Source organism: Taudactylus pleione, unplaced genomic scaffold, assembly GCF_031769625.1.
Source record: "Taudactylus pleione unplaced genomic scaffold, aTauple2 ptg001041l, whole genome shotgun sequence".
NCBI classification, from domain to species: Eukaryota; Metazoa; Chordata; class Amphibia; order Anura; family Myobatrachidae; genus Taudactylus; species Taudactylus pleione.
In genome coordinates this window covers 717,438-737,227 of record NW_028285442.1, presented here as the reverse complement: position 1 = coordinate 737,227, position 19,790 = coordinate 717,438, and the positions used below count along the sequence as shown (strand labels likewise).

Here is a 19,790-nt window from a genome sequence, read left to right as displayed (position 1 = left end):
CTATATTGGTTGCATAATATACCACCATTGCATTATATGAGCAGTGCCCTCCACACCATGCCAGAGCAATACACGGGCACTATTTTTAGCCAATCATGTACTGTACAGATTAAACTCTGCTTTCAGAGAGTGAGGAGGGAATGAGACAGACTAACGGGGTAAGGCTAGGTGAACCTGCTTATTGTTTAAGACTGGTACTTTGACCAGATTATAGAGAGAAAAAGGCAGTATGTGGAGTCTCAGCCCAGGAAAGAATGTTAGCTCTGTTGTCATTCCAGTTGTTAGTTTTGAGCACAAGTAATATATCCACTAGTAATATATCCATTTGAATTGATTTTTCATTAAAGTAATAGCAGGGCGGTCATGATATTCTAAGTATTTTACAAGGATTGAAAGCTCATCTAATTTAGCTCAGTGTCTCTGAATAAGATGGGTCCAGGTTTGTACAATGCACATTTTGTTGACTTGTTTAGTTCATTCAGTTCAAACTACTAATTCATGTACGGTACCTCTATCCCATTCCATGTTGGGGTGTATCTAATATCACAGTCCAGTCAGGAGTAGGAGGAGCTTGAGCACTGCTGTTCCTCATTGGAGTAAATAACAGCCAATCAGAGGTGGCATGCCGCATGCAGTACTTGTCAAGGCGAGCTGAGAAGGTGAGGTACAGGTACAAAGTACCTAGGCCTCTCTTTGGGGTAATGATGATGCTGGTGGGTGAAGATTCAGCTCCATATGCCCACTCACAGCCCCATCTGAGTTGGATTGTGAATGAGGGAAAAGTGGTTATGCAGACCAATAGGGGGAAATTTATCAAAGCTTGGAGAGAGATAAAGTGGGTGGAGATAAAATACCAATCAATCAGTTCCTGTCATTTTTCAAACACAGCCTGTAAAGTGGCAGTTAGGAGCTGATTGGTTGGTACCACCTCGCTAGCATCCCTCTTTTCTTGAAGCTCTTTTCTTCACGCTGTGCTTGCCTGAGAGAACAGGAGCCTCTCCTGAGCATGGCCCAGTCTGATGATGCTTCAAAGCCTGGACTGAGAATAGAGCAGGGGCCTCAGAAGGGTGACCTGTAATTGTCAGGCTCCTCTTACAGACAGGCCCTGTAGCGGCTGCTCCCCTTGCAGTGGCCTTAGGGCCTGCTTCAGTGTTGTACGCTATGCTGATGCTTTTGCAGTTGAACAACAATCGTCAATTCGCTCATACACTGGACAAGGTTCATTAGCGTAGACGCTTGCAGCGACAATTTCCTCGCAGTGTGATTGAGAGTGAAGTAGTATTTGGGGGTGTACCTGGGAGTGGCGGCAAAGAACGCAGGCGTGTTGCCATAGTTTCAGGGTCGTGTCGCATCCTGCTACTGAGATCCCATATTCAAGAAATGTGGCTCAGACATCTCAGTTCCCATGATTCTGCAGGACCATAGACTTACTTAGGACTGCAACAACTGAATGATCTGCGACCGAAGCTCCGTCTTTCTATGCCGATGGTGCGACATGTTACACAGACGCTTGGATTTGCAAAGCTGCAGGTTGGCGTCTCAATACATCGCCCAGTGGCTGCAACATTTGTATATTTTACACATTGGCAGCAACGTACACATTGGCAGCAGTGGTGGCATTAGCATACAGCTATGAATCAGGCCCTTAGTTCCACCACTGGCAACAGCCATATCACAGTTAACTAATCGTCACCTTTGGAGATAACCCAGTAAATTGAGATACCCGGCATCATGATTTTATTTAGCCAAGATACTTTTTTTTTTATCACTTTGCTTGAAGTGGTGCAAATACAATAATGCATTAAATACAGAATATAATAAACCATCCAAAAAAAGTCACACCATACTGTAATTACAATAACTTCATCAGTGTCTTGTATAAGGCTGAGGATGTTTGATCTTCATAGGTAAATGTCCTACAACATGATTGATGTGGCCTTGTGAGAGCAATCAGAGATTCTTGCAGTCCGGTCGGCAATAAGACGATGAGCATCACAAGCCATGGAGTTAAAATGGCAAAATATCAAATAGCCTTTTTTTGCTGTAAGATTTAAAGCAGCAAATTTATTTTTAAACGCTAAATCATCCTGGTTTTGACATAAATTAAAATATGCCGCTTTGGCTCCATCATAGCGGTTAGAAGGAATAACCAATATGCCTGTAGAGGTTTGTAGGCCAATTGGGAATGATTAGGGAAACTACATTACTGACACGTTTTGAAGGCTTCTAGGATTGCATCAATGTAGATTTTCTAACATTCTGTGAATATTAAATGTGTTGCTAATTACAGAAATTAGATCAAGTGTGTTAAAGTGCTGGGATACATATTTATTATACATTTATTCCTTGCTTCAGATATTTTTACTGACACTTGGGGAAAAAAGAAAAATCTATACAGTATATTTTAGTTTTTATGGACCAGAAAACATGGACGTGTGCCACATGCAGTACTCTCACAGACCCAAGCTGTTCATGGTGCTGTTATATATACTCAGCAATCCCACCATATAAACAGGATGCAGTCACGATGTCGGCAGTCACGATGTCGACAGGTGTCATGTAGACACCACAATGTTGTGGTGATGTCAACATTGTTGATATGTCGATATGATCAAATTGTGAGCATCAGATATGTTAAATGCCAACATTAGTACTAACCTGTGGGAGTGAAGGGTTAGGGTTTGAAACTAGGGGGAGGGTTAGGGTTTGGCTGCTGGAGGAGAGGGTTAGGCACTAACGGGAGGTTAGGGTTTGAATGCTGAAAGGGAAGGTTAGGCGCTAGGGTGGAGGGTAAGGGTTTGGCTGGTGGAGGGAAGGATTAGGCACTAGGAGGAGGTTAGGATTTGGCTGCTGGAGGATAGGATTAGGCACTAGGGGAGGTTAGGGTTTGAATGCTGAAAGGGAAGGATTAGGCACTAGGAGGTTAGGATTTGGCTGCTGAAGGGAAGCATTAGGCGCTAGGGTGGAGGCTTAGGTAAGTGATTGCTCCACCACCGTGACAGTTTCGACATGATATAAATGTTAACATGCTAAGCATGTCAACATTATGATCATGTCGACAAAATACTGAACCCGTACAAACTGTTAAAAACTCAACACACTTGCATTGTAACCAAATACTGCATAAGTGGTCATTCACTAATTCGAAACTTAATTATGTAAAATGTATTCATTTTACTTAATAGAACTTTTAGGCCACAGTGTGAGAATGTATGGCACAGTGCACATAGCACCCATAATAATATCACATCAAACTCCAAAGCTTGGAACTAAGAAACAGTGCTACCTCATAGAGGTACTTCTCCCTACTGACAGCAATAGGCATCTCCGTTCATTGTGCATCTTATGTTAAGTGCAAGTAAAAGAAATCTTGTATTTTCTGCCAGGAATCTTCCTGAGCCTGACAGTGAGCTTTCATTTCTCCACCTCCTAAAATAGGCACTCCCAGAACCCTATCAACCGCAGCCGGACAGAAAGGAGTGCATGGTGGGTCTATCCTATGCCCAGCTCCAGGGTAGGACAGCAGACTAAATTGCGTCTTTCCGTGTTCCTGCAAGCGATGTATGGCTGCTTTTGCGTAGACAGAACTCTTCCAGTTTAGGTCATTTTCTCCTACAATAAACAGGAATGAACCTTGGGCTCTCTCTATTGGGATGAGGCACTGGCTGTTAGCTGGATCCAGGGGATCATCAAGAGCATCAGAGACATCGAACACTCCCTTTTCCGAAACTCGGACACGGCTCATGTTGTATCTCAGACCTGGGATGGTGAAATCTTTGTAGTTCAAATTGGCAGCGGTGTTGGCGCAGCAGCCGGAGATACTAACGGCAGCAACCACCTGGGGCAAAATAGTAATCATGGAAAGAGCCAGATCTGCCCCTTTCCCAGTCCCGATTACACCAACTCCAGGTCCACGCACCTATGCAGAGAATGGAAACAAACAAATATGGATTTAGAAAGGTGACGGGTTTCAATATTTAAGATCTCATGAGAACTGATCTGACCTATGAGGTCTCCATTCTAAAAAGCAAAACAGCCTTTCACAGAGGCATAATTCTGCAAGGAAAATAACGTGACAGCTTGCTCTAGAGGCAGAACGTTGTCATTACTGTCAAATATTCCTAAATGTAAATAATAGCACAATAGAACAGGGATGAGTTTTGCAGCAGACCAGTGTAGAAATATTACTTGCGCAAAGCAGAAATATCTATTATAGGATAAAGCCTCTGCAGAAGTAAAGCACATCTATTAACGAAATACACAAATAAAATACCAGCGCTATGAAAACAATATTGTAAAAAATATATATATTGAGATGAAAACACGGCACATTTATTAGGTGCTTATATGTATACATGCTCATGGGCAATAAAAATCACTTAAGAATCACAATATGCAATTGTAATATATTGACAAAATCACTCCCATGCTAGCTCGTAATCAACCAACATAAAGAGTAAAATGAGCAGCAAGGTGTTACCCATACGAGGATAACGTGGATCCACTGTAGTCCCTTTAACATCCAATGTTGCAAATAGATGGGCTGGAATAAAGTGCACAGGTTTCCTTAAGTGCTGCAAATACTTCCAAGGAGAGAAATGAAGTCCAATAAAGAACCAGCAAGTCACAGGGGTCCACTAAGGCTGCTCTCACTGCTACTGCTATTAGCACTTATGGGAAAAACTCAAGATTTAGCTTTGAATTGGTTGTGGCCCCTATTTAGATCAAAGATCTTTTAGGCACAATCATGTTTATGGTAGCTTGTATTGTACAATACAAACGACCTTAAACATGATTGTGCCCAAAAGGAGACTTTGGCTTACAAGTCATGGGATATAATACCCCGCGATGTGACTTGCTAACCTGCAGTGGGGTTTTGGAGCCACACATCACTGACATTTCTGCGTGTTTTAGGGACCATGACTAGAATACTAAAAAAACAATGCAGCCTCCCCTTAGGGACAACCAGCCCTGTGCTCATAACACGAAGGTAATTCCCCACATCTCCTGGGTGAAGGGTGCGAGGTTGACAATATGTGGTTAAATAAATAGTTTTAATAATTATCTTTACTGGAACACTACAGGTCCCAGCTAGCCCTATCATGCTTAATTTTAAGGGCTGTCATTCTCCAAGTGCCAACATACACTGGCAGACACGGACTGCTAGCACCTGTTAAGACAATATTACCAAAAAACAAGAGATGTGGTAAGAACTTACCTTTGTTATCTGTTTCTACTAGGTCCTTAGGGTCCACAGGGCATTTACCTTGGGGTATAGGCAGGCTGGGCAACCAGACCGGGCACCACACAGTTAACTTCTTGAGCCTCCCAGGATGCAGCAGGCTCCCTTCCCTGCCTATACCCCGCCCCACGGCAAAGTCACCGTTAGTTACGTTACCTGCCAGAGGCCGGAGGAGGAGAAAATAGAAAGGAGAAAGTCCGGTACACACAAGATTCCACACTCACAGAAAAGAGACAGAAAACTGGCGACCAGATCAAGACCCTTCCGAAGCACAGGGCGGGCACCCTGTGGACACTAAGGACCTCGTAGAAACAGAGATAACAAAGGTAAGTTCTTACCATATCTCTTGTGTTCTACTTCAGGGTCCATAGGGTCCGCAGGGCATTTACCTTTGGGATGTACCAAAGCAGTACCCTTCAAGGGCGGGGACGCTCCTGTGCAGAAAGAAGAATCCGCAACCCGAAGGAAGCATCCTGAGAGGCGAAGGTATTGAAAGCATAATACCTCACAAAGGTCTGAACCGTAGACCAGGTGGCCGCCTTACACAGCTGAACAGCCGAGGCGCCACTCCGAGCTCCCCACGAGGGACCGACGGACCTCGTAGAATGAGCAGTGACAGAGGGCAGAACAGGAATGCCCTCATGTACATAGGCCTCAGGAATCGTATTGGCCGGCCAACCTTTTTTGCGAAAACCGTACAAATACAAACAAACAATCTGATTTCCGGAAAGATCAGGTGCGCTCCACATAAATGCGAAGAGTGCGAACCACATCCAAAGTGGACTCACCCACCGACAAACCAGGAGAGTGAAAGGCCAGAACAATGATCTCCTCATTAATGTGGAAACTGGATACCACCTTAGGGAGAAAACCAGGGCGAGTCCGAAGAACCGCCCTATCCTGATGAAAAATCAAATAAGGGGGACGACAAGAAAGAGCCCCCAAATCTTATACTCTTCTGGCAGATGCAATAGCCAAAAGAAAAACGACCTTAGCTGTAAGCCATTTGAGGTCCACTGAGCCCAGTGGTTCAAATGGGGGACCCTGAAGAGCCTTCAGCACCACCACAGTATCCTAAGGTGCCACCGGAGGGACAAAGGGAGGCTGAATGCGAAGAACCCCTTGCATAAAGGTGCAGACATCAGCCAGAGGAGCAATGCGACGCTGAAACCACACCGACAAGGCAGACACCTGCACCTTCAAAGAAGCAAGGCGTAAACCCTTATCCAAGCAATGCGACACTGAAACCACACCGACAAGGCAGACAGATGCACCTTCAAAGAAGCAAGGCGCAGACCCTTATCCAAGCCCGCCTGAAGAAAGGCGAGGACTCTAGAAACATGAAACACCATAGGATCATATTCTTAGGTCGGCACCACACAAAATAGGCGTGCCAGACCCTGTGGTAAATCCTGGCCAAAGCCGGCTTCCTAGCCCTGGGCATGGTATTAACCACCGAGCTTGAAAAACCCTTCGACCTCAAGAAGGATGTCTCAAGAGCCACGCCGTCAAGGACAACCGACGCAGATGCGGGTAAAGACATGGAGCCTGAGACAACAGGTCCGGACGCTGAGGGAGTAGCCACGGAGTGTCTATGGAAAGACTCCGTAGATCTGAGTATCAGTGACGTCTGGGCCAAGCCGGAGCCACCAGTAGAATCATGCCCCATCCTGCTTGAACTTTCGCAACACGCGAGGAAGCAGGGAGAACAGAGGAAACAGGTACGCAAACTTCAAGGTCCATAGTACTGACAGAGCATCTACAAGGAGAGCTTCTGCTTTTCTTGTTCGGGAACCGTACACCCGCAGCTTGCGGTTGTGTCTGGATGCCATGAGGTCTATTTCCGGAAGGCCGCACCTGTCCACTAGGAGCTGAAATACTTCCCGGTGAAGAGACCATTCCTCTGGATGCACGTTGTGATGGCTGAGGATGTCCACTTCCCAGTTGAACACTCCTGGAATAAACACTGCCGAGATGGCCGGTAGATTGCCTTCCACCCAAGTCAGAATGCGAGACACCTCTCTTAGAGCTGCCTGACTTCAAGTTCCTCCTTGATGATTTATGTAAGCCACTGTCATGGCATTGTCTGACTGAGTCTGTACGGATGACCCTGTAGAAACAGTCTCGCTTGTTGTAAGGAACGAAAAACTGCCCAAAGTTCTAAGAGTTTGATTGGAAGAGCAGACTCCACTGAGGTCCACCTGCCCTGAAACATGTGTGGACCCGACATAGCGCCCCACCCCCTGAGACAGGCATACGTCGTCAGGAGAATCAAATCCGATATCCAGAAGGGGCGTCCCATGAGGAGATGAGACTTCTGAAACCACCAGGTCAATGATAGACCTACCTCTGGAGACAGCACCAACGTCTGGACCTTCAGCCGAAGAGGTATCCCATCCCAGTTGGATAGGATCAGTCTCTGTAGAGGTCTTCAGTGAAACTGAGCATATTCCACCATGTCGAACGTCGACACCATGGACCCCAGTAACCTAATTGCAGAATGGATAGAGATTCTGCGATCCCGCAGACAAGTGCGAATCCTTGCCTGCAACACAGATCTTTTCCCCGTCAGAAAGATCCGCTGTTGCTGAGTGTCCAGCAGAGCTCAGAGATGAAGCATCCTCTGAGACGGCATTAGAGACGACTTCTTCCAACAGCCATCCGTGATTCTGCAACACCGCTATAGTTAGTTGCAGGTGCTGGTGAAGTACCTCTGGAGACCCTGCCAGAAGTAGCAGATCGTCCAGGTAAGGATGGAGGCGGACCCCCTGCAGGCACAGGTGTGCCACCATGACCTTGGTAAACACCCTTGGGGCTGTAGAAAGGCCAAACGGTAAAGCCTGAAACTGATGCTGCCGACTTGCTACTGCAAATCTGAGAAAGCGCTGATGAGAGACCGCTATTGGGACATGCAGGTAGGCATCTTGGATGTTCAGAGACACCATAAAGTCCCCAGGTTCCATAGCCAAGATAATGGAACGCAGGGTCTCCATCCTCCATCCTGAGGCACTCTCAGATATTTTTTTTTTAGGGACTTCAGGTGGAGGATAGGCCTGTACGATCCATTCGGTTTTTGCACCAGGAAGAGATTGGTGTAATAACCCGTCCCCCTCTGGGGTAGCGGGACCGGTACAATAACCCCCTCCTGGAGCCTGGATCGTACAATCTTGTGAATTTCCAGAGCCTTCTCTGGATTTGAATGAAGGTCCGTGGAAAAAAATTGATGGGGAGGCCTTCTCCGAAAGGAGAGGGCATACCCATGAGAGACCACTACCCTTACCCAAGTGTCCAAGGTGGTCTAACGCCAACAATGGGCGAACTGAAGAATCCCTCAAGAAGAGGCCTGTCCCGTCAGGCTGTAGGCTTGTCGTCAGGCTTGGTAGTCGGACGTCTGGTGCTCCAAGCCTGCTTCCTAGGCTTAGAGGACTTCTTGTTTCCTGATGACCTCGGAAAGAATTGGGCTTTTGACTTACCCTGAGGCCGATAGGACTGAAAGGACGACGTCCCTGACCCAGAGGCGGACGGAGCTGAAGGCAAACACGCAGATTTTGCCGCTGCCAGCATGTCCACAATCTTATCTAGAGCCGGCCCAAACAGTACTTGTCCATTGTACGGAAGACATTCCAGGCCCTTCTTGGAATCCGCATCTGCTCTCCAAGACTGAAGCCAAAAGGAACGACGCACAGACACCGCTGCCGTAGAAATACAGGAAGTAAGCAAACTGACATCCAACGCTGCCTCATTTACTTAAGTAGCCGAATCCCTGAGGTTGCCTATCAGTATGATCTGCTCGCTGGTAGCCCCAGAAGATAGCAAAGCTTCCAAGGCATCAGCCCATTTTTCCATGGCCCTAGCCACAGACGCACAATGCCATTGCAGGTCTGGCGACCCCTCCAGCGAGAGAATAAATGGATTTAAGACATATCTCCACCTTGCGGTCCGTAGGATCCTTAAGAGAAGACATGGACAGCATAGGCAGGGTCGCACTCTTCACTAACCGTGTCACATGAGAATCCACCTGAGGAGGAGACTCCCATTTAGAAAAATAATTGTCCGCAAAAGGGTATGCATAAGCCAAACGCTTTTGCAGCTGAAACCTTTTAACAGGAGCCTTCCACGCTTCCTCTAGGTGATGAACTAACTGACCAGATAAAGGAAGCACCGCATTAGTGTTTTTAACACTCTGGAAATAAGCATGCGTAAGCTCGGTATTGGCAGAAGTCTTGTCCTCAATCACCATGATCTCCCGGACCGCCCATGTTAGGCCCGGGATATATATATATAGATGACTTAGTCTCCGTCTCCTTGGCGGGAGCCTCAGCGTCAGACACATCTAGGATTTCCCCATCATCTGAGGTAACGTCATCATCGTCGTACTGACACTGGGATGACAATAATGGCTTCTTCGCGGACCTAAACATGGATTCCTGAGGATCCGTGAGGAAATTAACAGCCTTAGGGAAAATGTCCCCCCAACTAGGGCAGGGGACACCTGAGGCGCAGGTAACGGCTGACTCTATTCCACTACCATCTGACCTGGGCCCCCCTGAGAAGGACCCGGTACCATCGGCTGCTGTGTGAACCCCAACATATGGCAGCAGTACTAGTATAAATTCACAAAGACAGTGTCTATGAGCGCTATCCGTCAACTACCCAGGCACAGGACCTGGTGGGACTGCGCTATTACCTGCACCTCTCACTCAGAGGGAGAGGAATGCAGGAGGGGGACCCGGCTCCACCGCTGATTTGAAGCCTGTGTGCTAAAATGGCCGTTGGAGCGGAGACAGGGGGTGGGGCCAAGCATAGAGCGCGCTTTCAACAGGGAAAGCTTCTCCCCCGGCCTGCAATTAACCCCAGGGATGCGGAAGCGGTAGTGCTGCTGCTCCGGTCCGCTGTCCCTGGAGGTCAGGGCGAGAGCAGGACTCAGTGCCTGGCTCCACCTGCAGGCCAGCACCCCCGGAAGCCCCATCCCTGGGTGATGTATACTGTGAAAGGCGGACACCCACCGCGGATATCCGCCGTTTACTTACCATTCCCCCGTACATCTGGCCACAGTCAGGGATCCTCCAGGGTCCCTGCTAGTTGTAAAGAAATCCCCGGAGGCCCGCCAAGATCCCCAGTACTGTGATCTCGGCGCCAGTGGGGCGGTGATGCGGACGTCCATCGGACAGTCCGCATCACTGCTCATAAAATCTTCAGCCCCCCTTTGTGTGGGAATTGGTATCAAATACCGGCAGCCGCATGGTCGGCGGTTCGATTCCCGTCACCGGCAGGCCGACAGGAGCAGAGTGCGACGCAGCGGAAGCCCGACAGCGCTGGAAATCCTGATCGTGGATAGGTAAGTATCCACTAACCTAACCCCCCTAACCCTAACCCTCCTTAGGGGTGCCAAACCCTAACTTCCCCCCCAAGTGCCTAACCCTAACCACCCCCTTCCCCGCTGCCTAAACCTAAGTAACCCGGGGGGGTGCCTAACCCTAAGTCCCCCCCGGGGGTGCCTAACCCTAAGTCCCCCCCGGGGGTGCCTAAGCCTCCCTTCCCCTAGCCTAACCCTAAGTCCCCCCCAGGAGCCCTAAACCTAACCCTCCCCCCCCCCCCGCGGCTGTCCGCTCGCCGCGCCCGGCATCACTGCGATCGTGATGCCGGGCGCCGGTCTCCCGGCGTCGGGGAAATGCGGGCGTCTACATCTAGACGCCCGGCATTTCACCCTTGCCGGGATAAGACAGTCGGGAAGCCGGCTGCCGGTATTTAGGCAGTCGGCTTCCCGATTGCCTCCCCTTTGTGTGGACCACCCGACTCCGGCCGGGCACCGACAAAACTGACGGTGCCTTGTCCGGGGGGCGGGGTATAGGAGGGGAGCCTGCTGCATCCTGGGAGGCTCAAGAAGTTAACTGTGTGGTGCCCGGTCTGGTTGCCCAGCCTGCCTATACCCTAAGGTAAATGCCCTGTGGAACGTAAGGACCCTGAAGTAGAAACGCACACAAACAAAAAAAAAAAAACCTAAACCCCTTGTTTACCCACTAATCATTACTCCATTGGGAAGGGTCCTCTTCTGTCCATGTGGGCATACCATGAACTTGGCAAAACAAATGTTTAATGACATATTTCTTCTCCCTTTGGGAGTCATGGACACTGTCTTTGAAATTAATAGGTGAGCTCTCATTGAGAGCATGGGAGCTACCGTGCTCTGACCAATCAGGACATTCCTATTCATTTCAATGGAAAGCTATTACATCCCCCCAACAGAGTCTCATTCTCTCCTTTCCATTCTCTTCCTTAATGAAGAATGCTGGTATTCAATGTAAATGGTGATGAAAACATTATTAGTAGATAAAGAACAGTGTGCTGAGGTGAGCTGCCTCAACTAATTACCAAAATTATCTGACATCCAAGTAGCATTACTGTAAATTATACTAAAACAACAGTTTTAACAGCAACATTTATTAAAGTAGCATAATAAAATAAATGGTGACTAATTTAATAGGAGAAGATAACATATTAGTCCTACACATTCTTACTTTAGGGTGCCGAGTCAAAAAGTTAGCAGCTTCCTCAAAATACTCCAGATGAAATTCAGTCATTGCAGGTGGAAGGTCTTCAAAGGCGACATATGGTAGTGCGAGAGATGCGAAACCACGACTGGCTAGCAGACTGGACCGATGTTCCACCAAGCCACCATCATCCCCAAACATGTCAATCACTCCAGGAAAGGGGCCCTCACCTAACAATGCAATGATGAATACATAACCATATAGACAAAATAGTGATCAAAACTAGTAAGGTCAAAATAACGTACGTTCAGACTTTCCAAAGATCATCATTTGCTGACAATGAGGAAAGAAAAAGAAAACAAATGAAACAGTTTAAAATATCCACCACATAGAAAGAATATCTCCCCGTATATTAAAGACAAATACAAGCTATGGCAATTAACTTAAAAGTTATGCTCCCATGTGCAGACATGTGATAAGTACAGGCAGCAGGTGCCAGGGTTTTAAATGTAACCAGGGCCGGATTAAGGCTTGTGGGGGCCCCGGGGCAACTAAGTTGTGGGGTCCTATCAATAAAATTACCATGGCCCAATGCAGCAACTACTATGCCCCTTACCTTGTCTCCGGACTCTCCACTGACCGGCAAGGTGGTAGCATACTACATCATTTCCGTGACACTGCTGGGAACCGACTCCTGGCAGCATAGCGGACATGATCTAGTACACTGCCGGGGCAAATGCAGAATTTTGAGTGGGGCATTAGAGAGAGAGAGAAAAGGGGGTAGGGAGAGAGAGAGAGGAAAAAGGGAGAGGGTGGGAGTGAGGGAGAGAAAAATAGAGAGAAAGAGAAACAGAGAATGAGGGGACAGGGGGAGAGAGGCAGGGATGGAGGGAGCGGTGAGAAATGGAGAGAGAGTGAGAGAAAGAGAGGGAAGGGGAGAGAGATAAAGCATAAAGTTACTTATACCCCTTTTACACCAGAGCAAAAACCTGGGTTTTTGCTGGGTCTACCCGGGTCGCAGCTCAGTGTAAAAGGGTCCCTGAAAAATAACCTGGGTCAAGTGACCCTGCAATCCAACCCAGGTAGCTACCAGGGTTGGACCCAGGAAATGGTGTAGTGTAAACGGTGCAACCCGGGTTACCTGACCTGGATCATGCCTAAAATGAGCGGATTGGTGGTTGTGGAGCATTCACCTCCCACTTTTTATGACCTCACAGGTTTAGCAGGGCAGACCTGAGTTCAGTGTGAACAGGGCTGACCTGGGAGTAACCCAGATCAAAGGTGCAGTGTAAATGGGTCTGACCAGGGTTGGAACCATGTCCAAAAACCCAGGTCGGACCTGGGTTTTTGGTGGAAAAGAGGTATTAGTAGACAGGAGGAGTGTGGATATAGTTCAGGCAATGGAAGTAAATATCAGTGTCCCACGTTGCAGAGGTGTTATAGCAGAATATAATTATAGAACTGTGCACCGTCAGGTGTGCTCAGTGCCCATCACTAGCTCACAGTCCCCCAGAACATAACATTTTCTCTGCATTGGGCTTTATACATATCATTTCCTCAGGGCAGGGATATGATGCCCCTCCTTTTCCCTCCTCTCTACTTCTCATTTCTTTCTTTTATCTTTTCTCACTTCTACCAGTGGTTTTCCTCTTCTCTACTTTCCTATACTACTATTTTATTTTGAGTAAGGGAAAACATGCCCAGTTAATTACCTTTGTTATGTTGAAGTTTTTATTATAAAGCTTTGTATTGATTTTTCTGTAACTACTAAATGACATTTTCTGTAAATTTCAATAAAAAAAGAAAATGATAGTCTCCATCTTAGAGAGAGAAAGGGAGGGAGATAGAGAGATAGAAGTCATGAGGGAGATATACAGAAAGAGAGAGAGGGAGGGAAGAGAGAAACGGACAGAGAGGTAGAGGGAGGGAGAGAGATGGAGCTAGGGACAGAGAGCGTGCACTGCCACACACACTACCTGCTGCCGCATGATTCGGCTTCTGAAGGGGGCGGGCAATTCACGGCATTAGGCTCCGCCCCCTGATACACCGGCGAATCGCGGCTTTATGTCAGTGAGTGGGCGGGGCTTCATCATCAGCCACGGACCTGCCCATCAGTGACTGCTCAGAGTGTGCTGTCTCACTGCTGTCGGGAGGTGGCCAGAGACGGTATAAGTGGCAGTTAATGTTTGTGGCAATGTGGGGGCCCCCTGGACGACCGCCCCGTCCGCCCCGCCTATAATCCGGCCCTGAATGTAACCCATCAAAAATTTTGGACTTCATCATCAGGGTATTTTTGGATGTAAAATAATTAAACTGTGTTGATAAAGATCTGGAGAGTGTAGTATTTTTTATGTCATAGTGAGCGCTGCTTGAGAAAGTTTTTTTTTTTTAATATCGTTTAATTGTTTGTCATCAGACTACACGGTCTTATCAATTGTGCAGCAGCTGATTGTGTTTATATACTCTTTTAATGTAATTTAGATAATTTATAACTAGTGCTTACTGGACATTTTCGGTCTACTGTGCTACCAAATCCAGGATACAGGTAAGCCAGCCATATCTTTTACCACAGCTAAACGTCTAATAGCTAGGTCCTGGAGGCAAGTTAGTGTGCTCTCAAGCATTCACCTATATCATTGCACACATGGAAAAGATACCATACCAGCTCCATGACAAAAAGAACACATTCAGTCAAGGTTTGCCCCCCCCCCCTCAGCCAGTTATTGTACGAAATACAAACTTTGCAAATGACTCCAAAAATACTACTATAGACCTATTATCAATAAGGTTCCCATATTATTGTAACTACCTCCTGCAGATCCATCACTCCTTTGGTCTGTGTGGTACTGTCCTCTCCTGGCTGCCCTTCTACTTCTCTCCTTTTATGACTCCCAATTCCCCTGCACTTCCACTAATGGTAGGTATTGCCCACGGTTCTGTTCTTGGAGCCCTCCTATTCTCCCTCTGTACGTCCTCTTTAGGTGAGCTCATCTGCTCTTTTGGCCTCCAATATCATCTCTATGCTGATGACACTCAGAACCTTTCCTCCTCTGACCTTGCTCCGCACTCATATCTCCATCTGTCTCTCTGCTATTTCTTCCTGGATGTCCCAGCGCTTTCTAAAACTTAATATGTCTAAGACTGAGCTGATCATCTTTCCACCCTCCTGAATAACCTCAAATCCCACAATTTCTTTATCAATTGACAGAACCACCATCTCCTCTAGCCTACAAATGTTCTGTCTTGGAGTTATCCTTGAATCCTCCCTCTTCTTCAAACCACACATTCAGTACCTCTCACAGACCTGCCATTTCCATCTCAGAAATATCCAGGATCAGACCCTTTCTCACCCTGGAGACAACGACGACTTCATCCACTCACTGGTCATCTCCAGATTGGACTAATATAACCTCCTACCTGGCCTCCCGACTCCCACCTCACTCCACTCCAATTTGTCCTCAATGCTATGGCTTATCTTCCTCTCGAACGATCTACTTCTTCCTCGACTTCCCCTTCAGAACCCAATTCAAGATTCTTACACTTGTTTAAAAAGCCCTCACCCAATCCTCTCCAATTTACATCTCTGACTTTATCTCCCTTCATACTGCGGCCCACACACTTTGCTCCACAAATGAGTGCCGCCTCTCCTGCAAAATGATTACTTCCTGCCACTCCCACCTTTAAGACTTTGCCAGGACTGCTCCCTACCTCTGGAACGCTCTCCCTATCAGACTCTCCACCTCTCTACTAAACTTCAAATGGACTCTCAAAACCCAATTCTTCATCAGAGCCTTCCAGCTTTAATCCAAACCTATTGCCCCATGCTCCTTCCTTCCTGACTGCTCCCATCTTTGTCACCCTTATCTGTCTGAACCTCCCTTTTAGAATGTAAGATCTAACAAGCAGGGCCCTCTTCCCTCATGTGCTTTTCCTTCCCTCACTTATAATATCAACTACTCTATACTGCCTAAAATTGCACCTAACCTTTGGTTTCTGCCGTTTACTTCAGTATTAGGATTGCTGATGCAGCACTGTTTGTAAGCTTACCAGGGCATATTATAATACAGAGCAATAGACTCCTTTTCTCCTAGACTGAACAAACTCCACATTAAGGGGCATATCCAACTGAGCGCAAGGTTTTGTATGCAAAAAATTACCTCCAAACCAATTTTGGATTACTGCGAGTATGCGTGCTCCCGTTACCCATGGTATCCAATAAAAAAAAAAAAAATGGTTCCTGGACTTGTTCCGACCAAAATCCCATGGGAGGGGAATTTTTTTTAACTTGGCCTGCGAACGGCTAGCGATTCTGTGTGGGGGAGCGGGTACAGGGTTAGCAGCGGTAGTGTGTGCAGGAAGCAGGCGGAAGGTTAGGGGTAGTGTTGGTAGTATGTGCATGGTTAGGGATAGTTAGTGTTCACTCTAGGTCCGGCGGCAGGCAAGGCGCCAGACCTAGAGCACATCTGCCCCCAAAAGGGGGGCGTGTCTTTATGACACGTCCCCTTTTCGTCACTCTTGGGGGCGTGCCCGGCACTTATGGACATGCCGGGTAGCCCCCAAGCGCCGCGGTCATTGTGAATGGATGCCGGACGCATGCGCCCGGCGTCCATTCACCGGTGCTGACCACTGCTTTGCCGGTGTCCCCACCCGCGGGCCGCAGTGTCAGAGGTCAGAACTCGCAGGCTGTTTCAGCGGGGCGCTGCGCTGGAGGGCAGGGTGTTGCACCCCGTGGAAACAGCCTAGCGGGAATGCTAGATAGTGTAGTGGGGGTAGTGTGTGCATGGTTAGGGATAGTGTAGGTAGTGTGTGCGGGGAGTGGGTGCAGGGTTAGTGGTGGTGTAGTGGAGATAGTGTGTGCATGGTAAGGGACAGTGTAGTGTAGGTAGTGTGTGCGGGGAGTGAGTGCAGGGATAGTGGTGGTGTAGTGTGGTAGGCCGGTTCATGGAAACTGTCTATGACACCGGAGAAGTAAAGCTAAGCAGAAAGTGAGTAATTAAGCTAATTGAAACTCCCAATTGCTTAGTCAGTCATTATGGGGGGGGTCCATAAGGATTCCAGAGCAAGAGGTGACAAGGTGCAAGATTTTTTTGTAAACTTGTACCTAATTGACTATGCCCCTATCAAATTCCATCTCTGGAGTCTTCTCCCAACTAGGATGCACAACCTGCCACTTCTCTATTTACTGTACAATGTCCCAACATAAGCAGCCTCAGTTTCTAGTTAAAGAAGATAAAATACATTTGTGCAATATATGTCTTTTGGGCTATAAGTCAAACAATAGCAGCCCATACATACTTTTATTTTATTTTTTTATGACCAAGACTGACTATTTTTCTGATATAAAACTCATCTCCTTCCCTTTTTTTCAATTACCAGTTATGTCAGACATTTTTTACTTCTGTAAAAAGCATGGTGTCTGTACAAATATTTATTTTAAACTTGTAATTCATGATTTTTATTGCCATGTTTTGATAATAAACTTTAATAAACAACAACAGCGCTACCTGGAGGACATAAAAACATACTGCCAAATGAAGATCAATCATAATAAATAAGACACAGCAGATTGTGTATGAAAATTTTACTTTTTACACTTAAATGTATTGAAAGCAATGGAGTGTCAACAGCGGGATGCTTCCTGGGAGCCAATAGTGTTCTACGCTTTAATTATGAAGGTGAACCCTTTTTAGCAATTGCTAAGAATTTATGTTTTTGTGAAGGTAAGCAAAAAAAAGTAGAAACAATTTAATTATTAGACAAAATAATTATAAGTATTAGTGATATAATGGAAAAAAGTTGACACAAGATTTGTTTTTATGAATCACATAACTGCTATACATGAAAAAATCCTATTTCAGCAGCAATGAAAAAGAATATATCACTTTGTTACCTTTAACTACAATGTAAAATAGTCACTCTGCTTTACATTTCCTCAAGTCCATATATATAGTATTTTTGACCACTCATTAGACGGGTCTCTGAAAATTGTGGCCGCCATACAGCCCCCTATCCCTTAATGTTCTATACAGCATACCTCCGACTGTGTCTCTCTAGCATCATGCCTTCCCAGCCTCATGCCTCCACGTCCCCAGTGTCTCTCTAGCCTCACGCCTTCCCAGCCACATGCTGTCTCTCCAGCCTCATGCCTACCTCTGTGTCTCTTTAGCCCAGGGGTGGAGAACCTTTTTTCTGCCGAGGGCCATTTTGATATATGCAACATTATTTGCGGGCCCGGTGCAGGCCACACACCCTCTATGTGATGTCACACGGGGACGGGGCCACAAATGCCAGTGCAGTGATTACAGCAATGCCTGGAGCATCCTGAGGATGTTCCAGGGAGCTGTAACCGTCTGAAGCATCCTAAAGAAACTCCAGTTAGCACTGCTGCATACATTCTGGCCGTAGGGTGCCATTCTAGGAACCCTGCTATCCAGATGAGGCTAGCAGAATAAAGCTCAGAGGGTCAGACTAAATGATTCCAGGGGCCTTATACGGCCCCCGGGCCTGAGGTTCCCCATCCCTGCTCTAGCCTCATGCCTACCGCTGTCTCTACAACTTCACCTCATTCATCCCCAGTGTCTCTCCAGCCTCATGCCTTCCCAGCCACATGCTTCGAGCTATGTCTCTTAAAAACAAAACAAAAAAACTAGGACTATTTGCTGCTTTTAACTACAATGTAAACTAGTCACTATTTGCTGCACATATTTATATATATATATATATATATATATATATGTTACGTCAAGTAGAGTGATGTATCCTGATGATGGGTTGCAATAAACCCAAAACGTTGATATGATGGAACGTGTTTAAAGTATTTTATTGAAGCCTGCTGAGTGCCGCTGCCTGTCTCTGCTATATCTATGTATACAAAGAAATGCATTGCAGGAGGACATAACATTACCTGGAGGTAGAAACAGGCTGCCTCTGACTGCTCCTTCTCTCAGTCTGATCCTTCGCACACCAGGGGCACAGAACCATCTCTCAATTTTAGTTTTAGCTGCTACCTCCCTTGGTATAGCTCTAGGACTCATGTGCCCCTTGTGAGCCAACACCTCAATTACCATGGGGGACTTGTGCACACTTCTCTTTTCTAGTCTCTGGTAGGGCTTCTCCATGACAGAGGGCGCCAGGCTCCAGAGTAGGCCCATGGGCAGCACCCCTGTATAGTCACCCCCAAGTGAAGCCTCCCTGTGCAGATGCACTGTGCCCGAGTTATCAGCCTCATAGTGTGCACAGGAGTCATACAGGCAGCAGTTCTGCTCCTCCACCACTACAGCCCTCACTGTCACTGCCTCCCTGGGTCTGAGCCCCTGTACTGTGATCTGCAGCTTCTCATCTGCAAGGCTAGCCTGGGGGCACACAGACACCGACACTGGCCGGCTGACTGTATAACTATAGGGCGCTTTCCAGAGCCCTGCAGCCCATCGGGTTACAAGGCAGAGCATTCTCCTGTCTCTACACTGTGACTGGTAATCATCTGATCAGCTGAGGAGTGCAGTCATGTGACCAGCAAAGAGCCCAATTTAGCCGATCACAGAGCGCATACAACTGTCCTGACTCCTGAGAGACTGATGTGGTTGAAGGTTTCCCCTATTGGTATGACAACTACACTTTGCTGCTTGTAATGCTTTGGGTAGGAATGTGTATAATCATTTGTGTCTCCCACACAATGCAGCATAAGTAGAACAATATATTATTTTATGCATTACATGATTTTCAGTTTTGTATAGTTACATTGTTCTGTTTGAAATTTTTATTTTATTTATTTATTGTAAGTAGTTTTCAATGCACGTGCATGGTCTTAAGAGGTCAAAGTTCTTTGCATCAGGTTGTAGCGTTTCCACTTTTATTATTATAAAATAATAAACTGTTATTTTGGATTCATCATTCATCAGGGCACGGGTTCTTTTCCCCCTCCCATCTGTCTGTAGCTACTTTTTCCCCCACTCCTGTGCAGCACTTTCTGTATAGTCACCGGTAGGGATGGCCATCGGTACAGCCTCCATCGATGGTTGCCATCGTTGAGGAAAAGCAAGGCTATCATCAGAGGTATG

The 19,790-nt window shown here is 46.9% G+C and overlaps 1 protein-coding gene across 1 annotated transcript; it reads right to left on the bottom strand.

Annotated features, from left to right (window-relative positions):
- Positions 1-1,633: 1,633 nt before the first annotated feature.
- Positions 1,634-19,231, bottom strand: LOC148454006 (acyl-coenzyme A thioesterase 1-like). The gene is made up of 3 exons (XM_088461394.1): positions 18,638-19,231; positions 11,761-11,963; positions 1,634-3,919 (listed from the first exon to the last, which is right to left on the bottom strand). The coding sequence occupies exons 1-3, from the start codon at positions 19,179-19,181 to the stop codon at positions 3,344-3,346; spliced, it is 1,323 nt and encodes a 440-aa protein (XP_088317520.1). The 5' UTR covers positions 19,182-19,231; the 3' UTR covers positions 1,634-3,343.
- Between the last annotated feature and the right edge of the window lie 559 nt (positions 19,232-19,790).